The sequence below is a fragment of the Myotis davidii genome, unplaced genomic scaffold, assembly GCF_000327345.1.
Source record: "Myotis davidii unplaced genomic scaffold, ASM32734v1 scaffold46, whole genome shotgun sequence".
NCBI classification, from domain to species: domain Eukaryota; kingdom Metazoa; phylum Chordata; class Mammalia; order Chiroptera; family Vespertilionidae; genus Myotis; species Myotis davidii.
Genome location: NW_006383006.1, coordinates 1,059,207 through 1,078,755, shown reverse-complemented (window position 1 = coordinate 1,078,755; position 19,549 = coordinate 1,059,207). Strand labels below are relative to the sequence as shown.

The 19,549-nt window shown below is 37.7% G+C and overlaps 1 protein-coding gene across 1 annotated transcript in view; it reads right to left on the bottom strand.

The window, feature by feature from the left end:
* SLC30A4 (solute carrier family 30 (zinc transporter), member 4) overlaps window positions 1–19,543 on the bottom strand; it is a 26,613-nt gene extending 7,070 nt beyond the window's left edge. The window contains exons 1-5 of the mRNA XM_006777979.2: window positions 19,140–19,543; window positions 12,607–12,753; window positions 3,369–3,522; window positions 1,755–1,956; window positions 791–896 (exon numbers count right to left, since the gene is read on the bottom strand). Coding sequence (XP_006778042.1) covers window positions 791–896; window positions 1,755–1,956; window positions 3,369–3,522; window positions 12,607–12,753; window positions 19,140–19,530 — 1,000 coding nt within the window. The 5' untranslated portion in view covers window positions 19,531–19,543. The remainder of the gene's footprint in view (window positions 1–790; window positions 897–1,754; window positions 1,957–3,368; window positions 3,523–12,606; window positions 12,754–19,139) is intronic.
* Window positions 19,544–19,549: the final 6 nt, after the last annotated feature.

The window sequence follows — 19,549 nt, the reverse complement described above, 5'->3', positions numbered from 1 at the left end:
GGAATGCTGAAAATGTAACAAAGCAGCAAGTTAAATTGAAATTAATCTATAATAATAAAAGTGTAATATGCAAATCAACCGAACAGCCAAACAGCATTAGGACCATCCGGACTACCACATTATGACACCCACTGGTGCCAGGCCAGCCAAGGCAGGTGCGATGTGATTGGTCAGGGGCCCAGCTATCACCCCATGATCACCTCGCAGAGGGAGGCCCAGGCCAGCGGGGTGATCAATCAGGGGCTCCATGATCGCCCCAAGAGAGAGACCCAGGCCATGGATTGGCGGGCTGCGGAGGTGGGCGCAGCCTACCTCTTTGGGGCGACCGATCTCAGGGCTCCTGAACTGTGAGAGGGCATAGGCTGGGTTGAGGGACCTCCTCCTCTGAATGCATGAATTTCGTGCACCAGGCCTCTAGTAAATTAATAAACCGCTACACATACTTGCATTAAGAATCAAAAAGCTACATTCTTGTTCTAGTTCTGTAATTGAGTAACAGCATGGCCTTAATCAAGTTATACTACCCCTCTGAACCTCAATTTTCTTATTGGCAAATGGGGATAATAATGTTTGCCTTACCTACTTTTCTTAGCTATTATAAGGATCAAATAGGTAACATATGGGAGAGTGCATGGATTCTTATACATCCTATACATGTAAGGTGGTGTAACTGTAGCCTAGTAAGCATCAATAAAAACAAGAAAAGACATGGCTCCTACCCCAGAGTCTTCCCTGACCCCCAATCTGACTTAGGAATACATCCACAATGGGGATATTAATGAGATCTTACCTTCTAGTATTATAACTACTGTGTCCCATATAATGCGAAATGTTGTAAAAGCCACAAGTAATGAAAATACATATGTACAGATGGGATCAGCAATCTTGTATTCTGGCTGTGAAGTGACAGATCAAAATTGTGTGGTTAAATACTGACAGACATATAACAGACTGTAAGGCAAACTAAGGAATACTCTGCCCCTGTCCTCTAGCAGGACTGCAGAATACCTCTGAGACCAGGCCACTGCATCTGAGAATTCTTTCCTGGGTTGTTTAAATGCCTTTCCTTGTGGGACCATTTTCAGCAGTTTAATGGTTTGTTCTGTTCTTTTCCTCTGTGCCTTCTCTACATCGTCTGCCCAGAACCATAGGACATCAGAGCTAGGAGGAGTCTTAGCAATCATCAATTGGATTTAAGCCCCTCATATTAAAGAGGAGGGAACTCAAATTTTGAGTTGAGGGACTTGCTCAAGGTCAAAGCATTAGTGGCAGAGCCAACACTAGAACCCAGATCTCTGGACTTCACTACATGCACATTCTAGTACCTGTCAGTTACAGGTAAGTTACCTCGTGATGTGATACTGTGGTGTTCAGTGCTAACAAAAGAGCTATATAGACTGGTGGCTCAATTAGGTTTGCATAAGTGCAAAATGAATAGGAGTGGCACTGGTGTCCAGTATACTGATGAAAGACAATCAGTTTGTTTTTTCTTGTTTAAATTAATCCATACCCGAGGATATTTTTTCCATCGATTTTTAGATAGGAGGGAGGGAGAGAGAAACATTGATATGAGAGAGATACATTAATTGGTTGCCTCCTCCACATGCTCCCACTGGGCAGGATATCAAACCTGCAACCCTTTGGTGCTCTCTCCAATGCTCTAACCACTTGGCACACTGGCCAGGGCCAATCAGTTTTAGTTTTAATGTTGAAATTAAATATATGTTAAAATAAAAAACTAGCAATCATAGTACCTTGAATCGTATGATGTAGGCAGCTATTAGCACACCGACACTTTGTACCAAATCCCCCAAAGCGTGCACAAATGCAGCTCTCACTGCCAAGCTATCCTGCCCATGGCTGTGCCCATACCCAGGACCTCTGGTAGGAGAATTTGAAGGCAGGGAGTGGGAATGGGCGTGATGGTGACCAGATTGGTTCAACAGAAACCCCATTCTGTTAAAAAAGAAAACAAAACAAAACATTATTATTCATCCTAATGCTATTGATAAAAATATCTATGACTAATCAGATAGGAATGAGGCAATATTTACTAAATATTTGAGCACCTATTCTGTATCAGGTACTATTTTAGGTGCTGGGGTCAAAAGAGTGACTGAGACAGATCCCTATCCCCTTAGAGCTTATATTCTGGTACGGAAGGCAGAGCAGTTAGCAAATAAATCCCTAATGTACTGCTAGACGACGGGAAGGCATTGAAGGAAAGTAAAGCGTTGCTAGTGACGGAGAGTGATGGGGAGAGTGGCCTCCCTTAGATTCCATCAGAGCAGAGACTTGAATGAAGCCAGGAAGCAAGTTATGGTGGAAGAGTGTTCTAGGAGAAGGAATACCAGGGTACAGGGCCTGGATGCAAAGGTACTTATGTGTTTTAAAAAAGGCAAGACAGCCACTGTGGCTAGAATAAAGTCAGCAAGAGTGCTAGGACATGAGTTGGAGTGGTACACAGGATAATATTAAAAGGCCATGGTGAGGACTTTTGATTTTTATTCTAAGTATAGAATAGAAGCCACTAGATGGGGACTGGCAAACCATGGTCTGTAGACCATATCTGGCCCATAGCCTTTTTTTGTAAATAAAGTTTTATTGGAACACAGCCATGCTCATTTGTTTACATACTGAATAGGACTGTTTTTGTTCTTAAACAGCAGAGTAGCTGAGAAAGAGACTGTATGGCTCTAAAATCCTAAATATTTATTATCTAGCCCTTTACAGAGTTTGCTGACCCCTGATTCAAATGATTGAGTATTTAACTTAAAAACTTCATGTTTTTAGGAAAAAAAGTTGGTTGTTAAAAAAAATCTCAACTTGAAAGTATTATAAAAATTAAAAAAATTTGTCCTACTTAAATTTCTGATTCTTAGTCAAACTTCAGTATACCTGAACAAACCAATGAGGAATTTATAATTCCAACAGTGTTTTATTAATATTTATAAGAAAAACTGATGTACTATATAATTTATAAATACATTAAAATATCACTGCATATTACTGAATGCATGTATAGTCTCTAAGTTCACAGTATTTGAGACTATTCATGTGAAAACAACGTAGAGTGTATGCTACTAAATGTTGGATACATGTCATTATACATTGGTCCAAACCCATTAATGTACAACACCAAGAGTGAACCATATAAACTATGGACTTTGGGTGATTCTGATGTGTCAGTGCAGGTTCACCAACTGTAACAACTCTAGTGAGGGATGCTGATAATGAGGGAAGCTATGCATGTGTGGGGGCAGAGGGTATGTGGGAAATCTTTGTACAGTCCCCTCAATTTGCTGTGAACCTAAAACTGCTCTACAGAATAAAGCCAGTTAAATTTTTAAATAAAACATCGAGCTTACATTACATTGACTGCAACTCCAACAGCTGCGGTAATGAGCATTATATCTCCATTTATTTCATAGTTCATATGGATAGTTCTTTGGACAGCTTCATATAGGAGAAATGCCATAAGTATATACACCAACAGCACACTAATCATAGCTGACAAAACCTCTGGAGGGAAAAATATAAAAAACAAATGTATTTGCAGCATGGTTAGTAGACCTCAAACAAACTAAATATTGTACAATCTTTTATTTATTTAGATCTCCTTTCCTCTTAGAAGATAAAAGCACTATATCATCTGTCATGTTTTTCTTAAAAATTATTTTAAATAGTTTGATATGGAACATTTTTTAAAAATTGAGGTATAGCTGACATATAACAGTATATTAGTTTCAGGTATACTCTATATATTTTTATTTAAAAAGGTTTAGTAGTTTGCTCTGAATCCCCCACTAACTCACTCCTACCACTTGCTACCTTCCCCTTATTTCTTTTGGGTCAAATTATGTGAATTTATAGACCAAACACATGGCAAAAAATGAAAACCTGAGAAAAAATATTTGTAACATACATGACTGCAGACTAATTTCCTAGTAGGCAAGTACACTTACAAATCATAACAAAGTGAACAACTCATCAGAAAAATGGGTGAAGAGCATAAATAGTAATATACAGAAAATAACCAGAAATGGCCAACTTATCAAAATCAATCATAATATAGTAAATTCAGTAGGATTCCTTTTAGGCCCTTACTAAAATGGCAACAATTAAAAAGTTTGATAATAGTGTCAGCAAGGATATACTGATGGAAGGATCAAATAAAACTATCTTTTTGGAGAGCACTTACCAAAACTAATCAAAATTTAAAAGGCATGTATTCCTTGATTCTAGGAATCTAGAATCACATCCACATGTATGCAAAGATAGCTATAAGGTTTTTCACTGCGGCTTTGTTGGTAGTATCAAAAAAGATCCAGAGACATCCTAAATGTTCCCCAATAAGTAATGTAATGGATAAGTGGTGGCATATACATATAATGGGATACCATACAACGATTTATGTATAAGAAAGAAAAAAACAGGCACATTGGTAACTATAGGAAAGATAGACAAGAAAATGTTACATCTGGGAAGTGGGAGGAGGAGCTTGGACAATTTAACTTTATTTTTTCAGTAATTTTTGAAATGTCTTTAAGTTTTTAACCACAAAGATGTATTACCTTTAGACTAAATAAAAACAAACACATTTTTATGCATTCAAGTATTCATGATGTACTCTGATCCAGGAATTCCTCTTCTAGGAAGGACATACACACTCATGCCAATTGAGTTGCACATGTGCAAAATGTGGTATGTTATGAAGCTATTCATCAGGCACTGTATGAACAGCAAATAATTCTAAACAATAAAAATGTTATTAGTAGAAGCCTTATAACATAGAATGCTGTGCAGTTGTAAAAAATGAATAAGGCTCTTTATGTACTGACAAGGAATAAGTTCCAAAATACAAAGTGAAAAAGCAAAGAACACAATTGTGAACGGTGTTACCATTGTGTGAAAAGAAAAAAGAATATCCTATATAATAAAGAGCTAATATGCTAACTAGACCGGATGGCGGAAGACCTTCCGGAATGTCCAGTGGGCGGGGGGCAGGGCCGCGAGGCAGCGAAGGCCTACTCTTGCATGAATTTTGTGCATCAGGCCTCTAGTATATAAATAATGGTCTGCAAATGCAGATCCGAAAGGATGTACAAAATACTGACAAAAAACTGGTTATGAGGAGAATGGGCAAGGAGACAGGGATGGCTTTGTACTATATATGCTTTCATACCAGATAAATTTTCTACCATATGAGTATAAAGTACAGATAATTTATATCTTTTCAAAATAACAAAAAAGAGGCAATGTAAAATATATATTAAAATAATTAACTAACATTGTTACATAAAACAAATGTTGACACTCAAAACAAGAAAATACTTTTAAAGAAAATTTTTCCTTTAGAGACACCGGACATTAATCCTGGTAAGTGTTAAAAGGTAAAAGAATCTGGAAAACTGTTGTCTGGGTCGATTCATTCCTCAAAGGTTCCAGGTAGTTCAAGAATATTGGACTTTGGTACCTTTTTATTCCAACCTATAACTTACAATACAGAAAAATTATCTAGAAGTTAGAAACTATTTCCTGACATTTCATTAATTTAGGTGAAACTCCAATAAAATTTTGTGCATGAACAGAACTAATATTGGAATAAGACAAATAAACAGAATTACTACTCAAAACCATGGTACACCATTAGTCACTCAATAGCCCTCTCAGTTATCATATCGGTTATGAGAGAGAGAGATCAATCACATTCATATAACTTTTATTATAGTATATTGTTATAATTTTTCCACTTTATTATTATTGTTTTAATCTTTATCTGTGCCTAATTTATAAATTAAACTTTATCATAGGTATATAGGTATAGAAAATAGTACAGTATATATAGGGTTATATACTATCCACAGTTTTAGGCATCCACTGGGGTCTTGGAATATATCCTCTATGGATAAGGGTTATTTATTAATCCCAAAGAAAAAGTAAGTAGGTTAAAAGAATTAAGCCAAATACAAGACATAAAACACATGAATTTCTTGTCTTAAGTTATAGCTGCTGATGGTAAAATACACACATAAATAATATAAAGAAAAAATAATTAAAATATTTTAAACTGTAAAATTTTATGTACTGGTGATAGCCTCATTTTACTCACCAAAAAAACTTTATCTTTAAAATTGGTATTTAAAAATATTAATCCTAAAAAAATTCTTCCATAAAAAGACATTGTCAAGGTTGTCCTAACAATTAGGCCACCATAACTTTAAAGGTGCCTCAATAAAATTTTTAAATATGAAATTATAAAGCAATAAATTTACATTTATATTAATGACTCAGAGATGTGACTACTTATAAAAACCTATAATCAATAATTTAAAATACTTTCAAAACCCCCTACTATTCGGTTGACCACACTTTCCAGTTTTCCCAGGATAGTTCCAATTTATGCCTTTGTCCTGGCATAATTATTAAAAGTGTCCCATTTCACTCTCAAAAGTGTCCTGACTTGAATGATAAGTTCTACAGTTACTCTAGTAGGTCTGCCAGGTAAAATACTGGATGCCCAGTTCAATTTGCATTTCAGATAAAAAAACAAATACTATTTTAGTACAACTATGTCCCAGGCAATATTTCAGACACATTGGATATCATACATTTCAGAGAAAGTGGGAACATGTGGCATGCATGAGCTAAATCTGGTAAGCCCACATCCCAGTAATAATTTACCTTAACACTTAAAATTACCTTTTTGTAAATTCTCAGATATTGCAAAACCACCTTCAGAATACAGTGAAATGAAAGTCAAACTACAGCATAAACAGAGTTTTTTGGCAAGGAGGATTCCCAGCCCACTAGGAGCTGAAAATGCAGTTTTTCACAATATAGTTTTCACCCAGGAGAGTAGCATAAAAGGGATCCCAATGACTTCCCACAGGTAAGAGTAATGGAGTTCAGCTGATTCCTAGAAATTCCCAAATGACATATTAAGATGCTGTCATCAATTATATCCCCTTTCCAGCAATTCAGAAGGAATGTGTCTCACATCTAGTTGCCTTGGTGAAAAGCAAAGACATTCATTTGCTAGTTTTTATTCTAATTGACTGTAAAAATGTCTTCTAGCTAGAAAACTGATAAGTGCAAAAGAAAAACACACACAGAATTTTAAGTAGACTTTTGGGACTGAGATTTATAATTGAGAAGTATAAGGCATATATAATACTACATAGCTAAAAATCCTAATAATAGTAATATGACCATTTTATTCTGATAAAAGGAACAAGTTCTTTCATTGTGAATAAATGAAACTTTGGTGAAATATGAATAGGACCAATTAGTGTTTAACATTTTTGCCTAGTATTTTTAACATGATGGAATGCAGATAAATATAGGCAAGATTCTTTTTTCCTCCAACAACGTTTAACAGGGAGGGAAATTTTCATTCAACAATGAAATTATGACTTGCTCCAATCTTCTCATTGTTGCTCTGGGTTGGTCTCTGGTCACATAATGTACAATAAAGATTTTCAAGACAAAAGGAGTGCATAATATATACAGATTTTCATTTTCTAAAGGAGACCCAGGAATTTTCCCAACTAAAACCCTAGATTTCTGTGTAAGTTACTACCCCATTAGCTTCAGAAAAATTGACTAAATGGAAATTTAGCAAAAATGAAAAACTCTTAAAAGGGATTTTTATAGAAATTCTTGAAAAACCTATTGTTATAGTAGTTCTAATATATTTTGCTACTTTATGCACAGATAATTAAATCACTGCACTCAGCTGAACTAGTATTGGAGTAGTGTGAATAAACAGTTTTGGTTTGAATGGCCAATAAATAGGCAAAAGAAAAAGTTAATTGGGAGAAAACATAGATGATTATTAAGTTTTGCTCATACCATAAAATACAATAAATGTTTACGTACATTTTAACACATCTATAAATTGTCAAAACTAGAGGTTTTCAATGTTCATATGAAAAATACTGAGTTCTTCGCCATCCTTTGTTATTCTCCATCATAGTACCTTATTCTTTTCTTTGTAGCATTTAATACAATTTATGATTATGTTGTGTTTGTGGTACGTATTTACTGCCTGTCTCCCCACACTATACTATTATTCATTCACTGAACAAGTAACTATTGAGTGCTTATTCAGTGAATGAGTAACAATCTGTTTCAACTATGTAAACCCACACTCAGCACATTCACTTTTGTGTGAGTGCTGCCTAGGTGTACTGGCCTACATTTAACTGTTAACTTTGCCAACACTGCAATGACAATAATGAAGACATTTCCCTTAAATTATATAATGTTGTCTTTCTATTGCCTCAAGGAACTATACATAGCACATCTAAAGACAGATTTCAGAGGTCAATAAAAATCAATAGGGAAGGAAAGTGGAGATATATTCTCTCCCCCACTTCCTTTTATGCTCTTTCTCTTTTCTACCTTCATCCAATAGAAGATAGGAAGGAAACAGAGGAAAACTCAGTGAGCTGTACTGGATCTGCCTAGGACTTTTAAACTAATATTTGTATTTCAACGTAGCCACAGATAACCCAACAACACTCAGGCTAAAGACATCATATAGGATTTTCAGTGGCCCACTTTTGCTACCAGAATGTCAAGCTAAATTGCAAAGTTTGTCTTTGGATCCTCTCACCTCCTATTCTAAGTAATCTCCTATTTTCTATCTTCTTACTACTCCCTCTATCCATACTCAAGGTGCTCCCAGTACTCCAAGTTGACTTTTGACTAGTCAACATTGACTACCTCACTCATGTCTTCTTCTGCCTCAATAAAAACTCTGAATTCTAGGAAGTACCTATTCTTTTCCTAGAGATGTACATGTGATATGAATTAATTCTCACCAAGATGTGAACAATGAGTAGGCATAACTCATATCAGAGGGGGAGGAAGTTGTTAAAATGAATCACTAACTAGAGAGAAGAGATTTTTTTTTTTTTGGCTGCATGTTTGGGGGAAGAGAATTTTTAGCTGAATACTTTCTGCTAAACGCTTTAGCATCAGGGAATAAATAACAAACTTGGTAGAATTAACATTATTATCATATACATATCCCAGAACAACAATCATCTAGCCAGATCTGCCAAGGCCTTTGCTTAGTAGAACTACATATTATGAAAGACTCCCACACTGTCACTTTGCCACTAACCTAGGCTGATGAGCTGAATTACCATAATGTGTATCCTTCTTTTTATTTCAAATGCAGACAAATCTGCCTACTACAGTCCTTTCACATGATCGCTATCTTTATCTAATTCATCCAGCCTCTTCAGCCCCAGAAATAAAAGAAAAACCATATAAATAAAGTCAACTACACTCATAATCCTCAGAGAAGGAATAAAGCAAGCAAGCAAGGGATGTTCTCTTTAGAACAGCATGTCCCCTTAGTCTGGGAGACAGTGCCATTCTGCCTAAGGGTTTGTGGAATTTCTCCCCACGGTATGGTTTCATTAAGTTCTAAGTTTTATTAACTTCCAGGATGAGAGGGCAAACCACCCACAGCCAAATAAATGCAGGCACTTAAAAATAACTCACATGTGGTTTCTACCCTCCTCTCCCTCTTCCCACAAAAGAGCTGCCACTATAGCTCACTGAAAGGAAAAGGAAAAGAAAAAGAAACTCCTGAGTAATTTTACAGAATCTTGAGTTCACACAAAGGAAAGGAAAATACCAACAGACTGGTACTGATTCCTGGGATAGCCCCTTGGGTGTACCCTTCAAATCCAACGACCTTTCTATCACCAGGATGGAATGATTTTTGCTAAAATAAATTTTGCTGTATTGCCAAAAATGCTCTCAAAGACCCAAGTCAAAAAGCACATCTTTTAAAATTGTTACTCATCAGGTTGAATCATCTTACTTTTTTCCTACTACCTAGCTGAGACAGTTATGCTGCGAGAATAAGAATTCTGATACGGAAAGAAGGGAAGGCAGGCAATCTAGAAGCATGGGTCATTTTGAGAGATATAAAGTCTAGTCCAAGAGAGAAGGAAAATATGACTGAAACGAACATTTACTGAAAATTTACTCTGTGCCAGGTACCCTGTTAGGTACTTATGCCTTACCACTTTACCTTATGTATTTTTCACAATTCTGCAATACAAGTACTATCATACATATTTTATAGAAGAAACTCATAAATTAAATCGTTCTCCAAAAGGTCATATAGTCATTCAATTAACTTTCCTTGTTTTCAGCCCCAATTCTCACTCCTGATGCTCTTTGTTCTGAGCTTTCTTTAGAGATCTGTTGGGCTGACCCAGTTCCTAGCTTGGTGTACTCTAGGCTGGGGCTTCTTGGCTTGTTTTCTCCTTCAACCCACTCCCATCTACTTTCTAACTTTCAGAAATTTCTGGAAATTTGTTTATTGGTGACCCAGCATTGACTTCTCTTTGTTGTTTTGATGCTTTTTATTTCAGTGGACTCTCAGGAGAGACAGGAGTCAAATGCTGATATCTAGTCCACCAACCTGAACTTGGTATTTGTAAGGAAAGGGAAATATCTGACAGTCTGCAGGAATTTTCAGACACAACAGGACCAGTCAGTCCTATTTTCTCTCATCTTTTCATAGTGCTTATAGTTTATGAAGAAACAAAGTGACCATCTAGGTAAATACTAAGTACTTCTTTGATATTTAATAGAATTTTCATGATTATTGGTTTTTAATTTATTATATGTAGGACTTCCTATGTTGTATTACTGCATATCTCTGGGCTAGAGTGCCGCTGACTTCATTAAATGAAATGTACTCTCTCAAATAGTGCTAGAGGGTAATCCCCATTCCAGGATGCTATGTTTTAAATCTTAAATTGCAGGTGTTTAAATCACAAAAAGATTGGAAAATAAAAATTTTTTTTAGCGGACTGGGGGGGGGAGAGAGGGAGAGGGAGAGAGAGAGAGAGAGAGAGACAGACAGAGAGAGAGACAGAGAGAGAGAGAAATATTAATTCGCTGCCTCTCATACATGCATGCCCAACCAGGGATCAAACCTGTACTGTAGGTATGTGCCCTGACTAGGAATTGAACCCACAGCCTTTTGGTGTATGAGACCACACTCTAACCAAGCCATCAGGTCAGGGCAATTTTAAAGTTGTTAAAAACCCTCAAGTCAATCAATTAACAAATGAATGTGTATGTTGGAAAGTAGTGAGGCTTCTTTTAGGAACACATCTAAATGCATTATGTAGTTGCTTATAACAGAAACACCTCACTCAGGGCTTCAGTTCTCTTGTATAGCAGTTGAGAGCTGAGGGGTGGAGATGCCAGATAGTTTCCCAGCCTGATGGCCTGGATAGCTACTCGGAATATAGCTATTCAGCTAAAATGTCAAGTTATATACCAGAAGACCCAGTGATTACATTTTAGAAGACCTAGATGCTGAGTTAATAGTAGATCAAAAAGTAACACAGAAGGGGAGGAACTGATTGATATATTAGCCAAGCATGTCAGTGTCTACACAAAATAAAAAACAATATATTAATTCTGGTTCTTTAAGACAGGTTTTGCTGAAGCTACTAAATGTCACCTTTTGGGTTCTAAGCAAATGACATGTGGTCATATGGCACTTCACATAATAGTAAAGGCAATTATTTTTAAAATAAGGAAAAAAATTAAAAATAGTAACACAGCAAGAAGCACAGTTGTATATGATTATATATGATTTTAACCTCAATTAAATATTAGTATCTGTTAAAAATAGAAAAATAAAATGTGTTCATTATTAAAAAGAAAAAAAAATCAATGACATTTGTTACAACATGGTAAAGAACACCTTATTCACAAGGGGAAGGTTACAACATGGTAAAGAACACCTTATTCACAAGTTCCTATTGAGATAGGCATAGGGACCACTGCAATGGTATTCTGCAGTGGGGGAGGGAGTTTGGGCTCAACTCTGAATACTGTATGGACAAATGGGAATTTATAGCCAAGAAGCAGGTTGGGAGTCTATGGGTGGAAAACTACTGAGGAAACATCAGGAGGAAGGGGGATTCTGGTAAAACTGACCGAATAGAATTCTTGTGAAGACAGGCCGGGGTGGCGAGACATCACCTGAAGGATAACTGGCAAGATACTGAGAGTGGGAGGCTTGGGAGAAGGTTCAGGAGACTGACTGAAGTGTGATTAAGCAAAGAATCTTTGTCAGCATTTTCAGAATTGTGTTGATACAGTGGCCTCAATGAAGGTCAGCCACACAGTAAATGTTATACGTATTATAATAATACTTAAAATCTTGGCCACAGTAGCCTTGGTTGAAATAACCTGAAGTAAAAGAAAGAAGCTAATGCTCATTAATGAATTAAACTCACATAATTTTGCTTGATTCAATAAACTGAAGGTAAACTTTTTTTCTGATAACATCATTAGGACATAGGGAAACCATTTACAAATTAATGATTACCATATAAATTTATATGTGTAAACTGTTCAGCTGACTGGGCTGAAGTTCAGTACATGGGAAGATATGTATCTGAATAAATGCTGTTCACCCATTTTCATATGCTTTGTTCATCTATTTCAACAGGCTTATCACCAGAAAGATTCCAGCTAATCAAAGGTTACAGTCCGTTGCTGATTTACCATAAAATGTTATAATCTAAAAAACGCCTCCCAATTACCTACCTAAGCGATGAAATCCAAAGGTGAATCTTTTGGTTGGTGATTTTGAAGACAACCACAAAGCAAGCAGGGTCAGTATGATAGCACTTAAGTCAGTTAACATATGAAGTGCATCTGTCATGACTGCTAGGCTGTTTGCAATGTATCCACCTTAAAGTAAGGATAAGAGGGAAGAAGGAATATGTTAACTAAAATAAATGTAAGTAATAAAGCCAAAAATATGTAACATCCTACAAAACATGAACTTCTAACTAAATCTTTATCCTATTACAATGAAATCAAGGTAATTGAAATTTGATGCAAAGCATTAAATATGCATATATTTTTCTAGTGACAATGTCCATTTCTATGAATAGATTCTCTGAGGAGTCAACAACCTTAAAGAAATTAAGAATCACTAAACTGGAGCTAACACATAAATAGGAATTTTGTGTTTTAGCACTGCAGCTTTTACTCAACTAACTATCCTACTCTTAGACAGTGAAATTAATAACCACAATATCTACATATTACAATAAAGCTGAAGAAGAGGTAGGTACTCACTTGTTTGGGAGAGTTTGAACATAAAATTAAACTAAAGAAACTCATAAAATGTACATTAGTTCAAAACAAAAGATACAAATAACAGATTCATTTGGATACATGACAGCAATGTCTTCTAATAGAGGAATAAAAGGTGGTATTTAAAATACACAATTTAAAATTTTATATTGATTTTTCTAGACATTTTATATACACGCACACACACAATCTCACATATGTCTCTGTATGTAAAAATATGTTGTTCCATTATGGTTATATAATTTTCCTATTACCATTCATTGTGTAAGCTTTTATAATATAATACAGAGTATTCAAACTTTTATGGGTACCAGAATCATTTGGAAGTTTTGTAAAACTGCAGATTGCTTGACCCGACTCTCAGAATCTCTAATTAAGTAGGTCTGGATGGGACCTGAGAATTTACAGTTCCAACATGTTCCCAGGTGATGCTGATGCTTCTGGGCTCAGAACCACACTCTGAGAATCACTGTTACACTGTACTAGTGGTACTAGTGGAAAGGAAATTAAGAAATATTTTAATATCACTATTCGCTTTTTCTCTATAATAGAATGCCAACCAAATTCACGATTGACAATGACAGATCGAAACACATGCATGCAATTGGCGCCAGCAAGAGCTTTATATGTATCAACGTTTAAATTGCCAGTGTGCATCATATGTACTGGCCGGTCAATTGGTTGGATGGTTGAACGGATGGTCGGTCAGTCACTTAGCCTTTTATATATATAGATAGTGGAACTTCATGGTCAGGGTGTCTTGACATACTAGTGTGCTGGTTTGCTGATCCCCCTATTTCAAGGATGACAGTGCAGAGCCAAGAGCAGCAGAACTGGAGGTAGTGATTTTGTACTCCAGTGTGTTCTACACAAATATCATCTTTTATGTACAGTAGGTCCTCGGCTTATGTCAGAGATCCGTTCCTACAGCACGATGTAATGTGATTCACCGTAAGTCAGAACCCATCTACATAAGCACCTACGTCACTCACATGGAGCACATGCACAGCAGTAAAGAAGTGAAACAGAAAAAAAAAAATTTAAAAGAAAGATAACAATTCCTGACCTTTACTTGTGGTAAATAAATAATAAGAAACATAAAGCACATATGTACATACGTTGAAATGACGGAACTTTTTGTTTTAATAAATACTGTAAGTGGGAGATGGCTACGTAACCATGAAATGATGTACGTCGGAGTCTGACGTAACCCGAGGACTGCCTGTATTCCCGGACATGAAAATGCTGGAAATCACTGTGAGAAAATATTCGTTGGTAGTTAATAACGTGGGGCTTTGGAATCTCAGAGATTCTAAGGTAGTTACTTAACATTTTTGAGCCTCATTATCTATAAAAGGAGGATATGTTAAAGCCACATTGTCCAATAGGACTTTCTGAGATGATGGAAATGTCCGTCTATACTGTCCAATATAGTAGCCGCTAGTCATATGTGGCTTTTGAACATTTAAAATATGGCTAGTGCAACAGAGGAACTAAGTGAGTTTAATTGAATTTTAATTAACCTAAATTTATAGGGTCACATGTTGGTGATCATCAGCAAAAATAGCAGAGTTGGGACCTCTGAAAATCATCTTCATAAAAGCACTAAGAACACGGACAAATCAGCTTATTTAGAACTCTGGAAATTACCTGAAAGCTGTTATAGGTAGCTATTATTCTAGGGAAATAGCTGAATCTTGGTAAGAATAGTGGGCTCCGTGGCATTTCCCCTTTTGGTAACCTTGAACACCAATAAGTGGCAATCACAGTGAAAACCTCAGCATGGCAGCCACTGCAAGGGATAGAATAGGGTTGGAGCTCCTTAAGAGCCCCATGCCCAGAGCACTCTCTTTATGTGGCCTTGTCTCATGGTTCCCTGGAAGACCATACTGGCCAGGCTGTTTTTATTTGACTTGACTTGGAGTTCTGCCCTGTGCAAAAACAATGAGAGGCAATAGATAACAATGTGTTCCCCATGTTCTGGAACTTCAAAATAATGTACCCAATCTGCTGGGCTTTTGTTGACTCTTTCAATCTGGAAATGTATACCTTTCAGTTCTGGGGACTTTTTTTTAACTACCGTAATCTGAATGGGGATATATTCTGAGACCCCTAGTGCAGTGGTCGGCAAACTGCGGCCCCTTGAGTGTGGCTCTTCCAAAAAATACCATGTGCGGGCGCGCACGTACAGTGCGATTGAAACTTCGTGGCCACACTCAAGGGGCCAAAGAGCCGCATGTGGCTCGCGAGCCACAGTTTGCCTACCACTGCCCTGGTGGATGCTGGAAACTGTGGATAGTATTGAACCCTATATATTCTATATTCCTATACACAGATACCTATGATAAAGTTTATGGCTTCTCTATGGCATATTTAAATTGTCAGCACCACAACTCCTGTATTTTGGGACCATTGTTAAGTAAGTAAGGGTTATTTGAAGGCAAGCACTGTAGATATCATGACAATCAAAAAGGCTACTAAGTGACTGTCAGGATGGATAGTGTGGATACACTGAACAAAGGGATAATTCACCTCTTGGGCAGGATGGAGCAGGACAGTGTGATATTTTATTATGCTAATCAGAACCAGTGCATAATTGAAAACTTATGAATTGTTTATTTCTGGATTTTTCCATATAATATTTTTGGACTATGGCTGACCACGGGTAACTGAAACTGTGGAAAGTAAAACCACAGATAAGGAGGGGACTACTGTATGTTGCTGATTTCTTTCCTTCTGCTTTCTTTTTTCTTTAAACTCGTATTACTTGGCGTTTGGACTAATATACTAATTTTCTTGCCTTTTTTCTCCTATTATCCATTTCTACTTTTTTGCTCTACTCTTGTCAGAGATTACCTTAGTTCATCTTCCAACTTTTCTGTGGAGTTAAAAATATTTTGTGTTTTTATTGTTTAAAAGCTTAAAAAAAAAAAGACAAACTTCACCTGAGGCTATTTTCTCCATTGATTTTTAGACAGTGTGGAAGGGAAGGAGGATGGGGGGAGGGAGAGAGAGAAACATTGACATGAGAGAGACACATCGATGGTTTGCCTCCCACCCGAGGTAGGGGCTGGGAACCTGCAACTAAGGCAGGTGCCCTTGACCGGGATTCAAAACCACAACCCTTTGGTCCTATGTTCTAACCACTGAGCAACCGGCCAGGGCTAAAAGCTCTTTTCTTTTTTTTTTTTTTTTTTACCCCTGAATTTATTTTATAAAGCAGCAAGATCAGCATCTCCTGGGAACTTGTTAGAAATGCAAACTCACAAGCCAGATTCCAGAACTACTTAATTAGAAACTGTGGCCCAGAGTTTGTGCTTAAGTTCTCTAGGTGTTTCTGATATATTATTAGGTTGGTTCTTGACTTTCCCTCCTGCTTGCTTTGGAGTTGGCTTTCTTGGATCTATTAAGGCAGTTACCTCCTTTATCAGCTTCTTATCTAGTTTCCCAAGTTTGTGTTGCTGTTGCCTGCTCTCCAGTTTTCCACATCTGTGTGGATATACAGATCCCTTTATTGTAGTTTAAGAGAGGCTTCCGGAGAGAGTACAATTAGATGAGTGAGTTCATTTGCCATCTTTACCATCTTTGCACTCACTTTTTAAACTTGTTCACTTTCAATAAAAATGCAGTTGTTAAAGTAATCAATAGCACTGTTATTAAACTCAAGAATATTTTAGTTCTCATCTTATTGGACCGCTTGCAGCTTCAACTTATTTATTGCCACTTTGAAATGCTCTCTTTTCTTGGATTCTGAGATACCTGTTTGCTTTCTGCCTGATTTCTAAAGTTGGAGTTCCTCCAGACTTGGGCTCCCTAGGTGACTTTTTCCATTCCCCATGGCATTACGTACTATATCTTCACCTTGACCTCTTTTCTGAACTGTAGACTCATATGCTCACTAGACATATTTACTTGGCTATTTCACATACATATGATAACATGTTTGAAACAACCATGGCTAGATCCTGCTCTGTATTTTCTCCCTGCTTCATAAATGACATACATTTCCATACACTCAGCTGCTTAGGTGAGAAACTTCAGAATCATTCCTGACACTGCTCTCCCATCAACCACCATATCCAAACCACTAGCTAAGTTTGTCCATGTCACCTCTAGAGTGTTTCTCAGTCAGTAAGAACATTTTTCTCTAGCCACTTTAGTCCAAGCCATAATAATTTCTTGTCTGGATCTCTGCAACAGTTTAGTTGTTTCCATTTTTGCACCCTCCAATCCATTCTCCAAATAAGAGCCAGAGTAATCTTTTAAAAAGGTAAATCCTAAACATGTCACACTCTGCTTTTAAAAGCCTTCACTGGCTTCCCATTGTGTTTAGAATTAAAAACTACACTCATTTAATACAGTCCATTTAATACAGGACCTACCTGATCTGGTTCCTAGGCCTCTTCCCCTCTTGTTTACTACACGGCAGTCAAACTGTTTATTCTCTAACACAATAAAAACGAGCTCAACAAAAATTTAATGAGTGTCTACTCTGTGCCAATCATTGTTCTAGGTGCTGGGAATTCAGCTTATATTTCAGTGGAGAAAGACAAGATGTTAAACGAGGAAATATAAAACAAGAAAATATACAAAAGAGATCATCTCAGCTGTTGAGGGCTTTCATAGTTGGGGAGGGAACAGGGAAGAAGGAAGGTTTAGTCAGTCAGAAAGGTCTCTCAGAAGTACCTTTTGAGATGAGACATGAATAACAAGAAACCTGCCAAGTGAAGATCTGGGAAAAGTCCATCCACAAAAAGCAGTATTTTCCAAACTGCAGACCCTGCTCTACTTGTGGACCCATGAAATCAATTAGGGGGGGTGGAACCACAATTGAGAAAAATATATTAGAAGACATCACATGAAATAAAACTTTTGTTTCAGTTATACATAGGTGTTTATACATAGGTGTATCGGTGCATACATACATAGGTATGATGCACACCTACCCACACGAGTCACAGTGTTAACTGTATTTCTTACTCTAGTGACCTCAAACAAATCTGTGAAGGCCCTAAGGGCGGGAAAGAGCTTGGTGAGTTATAGGGGAAAGGTGGCCAGCATGGCTGAGCACTGAGGAGGAGTGGTATGAAATGAGGTAGGAAGTGCATGTAGCTTTCCTACATTTAACGTCCAACCAGCACCTCAAATCTGGACTGCTACCTCTAGTCTCATCATGGTGCATCACCAAGAGACACCGTGGCAGGATGATCTCTCTGCGTTAGTGTCACTGTGTAAATGGTCACTAGGACAAGTCAGCAGTTACACCAATGTGACACTGAATTCTCTAAGCAAAGAATGTATGTTACAGTGAGAGTGTATTACTTAAATAACTAAAAAATGAAAAATCAACCAAGTTCATACACCCTGGGGGAGCCATTTTCTGGTGCCTTTCAGATTCTCTCTCCTTACAATGAAAAACTTTCAGGTTAGTTGGTGGTATTTAATTTTGCAAATCTCTTGGCTATAAATCTAACAGGAAGTAGCACAGAGACCACCTAAGTAAGAGTTTGAGAAAAAAAAGTCAAGAGCCTGGGACGGTAGGTGTGACTCTTCCATTAACCACCCCATTCCTCCCAACTTCTTGAACCTCTCTGGCCCCCCGATTCCCTATGAAAAAGGGGGTGGAGGCTGCAGGTGTTCGGGAAGGTCCCTTCATACTGTAAAATGTTACGGGGTTCTAAGTAACTTTAGAATTTTGTTTTTATTTTTTTTACTATTTTAAACGTTGCAAGAACTAACCTGGTGTTCGCTCACAATTCTTTTGGAAGAAAAGGGGAAGTTGCATGACGTACCATGGAGCTAAACAATAAATCTATGTTTGTACTTAGATTGACCTGCACTTTGGAACTGTGTGGACTTCTTGCACCCCAAGAGATCAGTATCTTGAGAAAGGGCAAGAAAGTTTAAACCTCCAATCCCGTGCCCCTAGAGCTGGACACAACGGAAACGGCAAGTGAGTTGGCCACACAACTCACCTACGAGCTCTCCAATCATGAAGAGCAAGTACAGAACGGCGGCAATGGTCAACCTGGTCTTCACCTTTCTCTGCTTCAGCAGCTCCCTGCGTCTGCTGCAGCTGTCACACGGGTCCACCTTCAGGCTCAGCTGGCTGTTGGTCAAAGGCAGGTCCTGGTCCAGCAGGGAATCGTCGTCGGCCTGGAGCGCCGGGTGCGCTCCGTTAACAGGCCTCTCGGGGGTTTCGGAACCATCGTCGGCCACCACCACTCGAAGTTTGTTAAACCGAGGAAGCCCCTCGTCCCCCGCCTCGTCCGAGAAGTCAAAGGCGCTGGTGTCATTTAGAAACAGCGGCGCGTCGTCCTTCCTCAGCAGAGATTTGAGGCGCTTCCACGCGCCGGATCCGGCCATGGCAGAGGCGGGGCGGCGC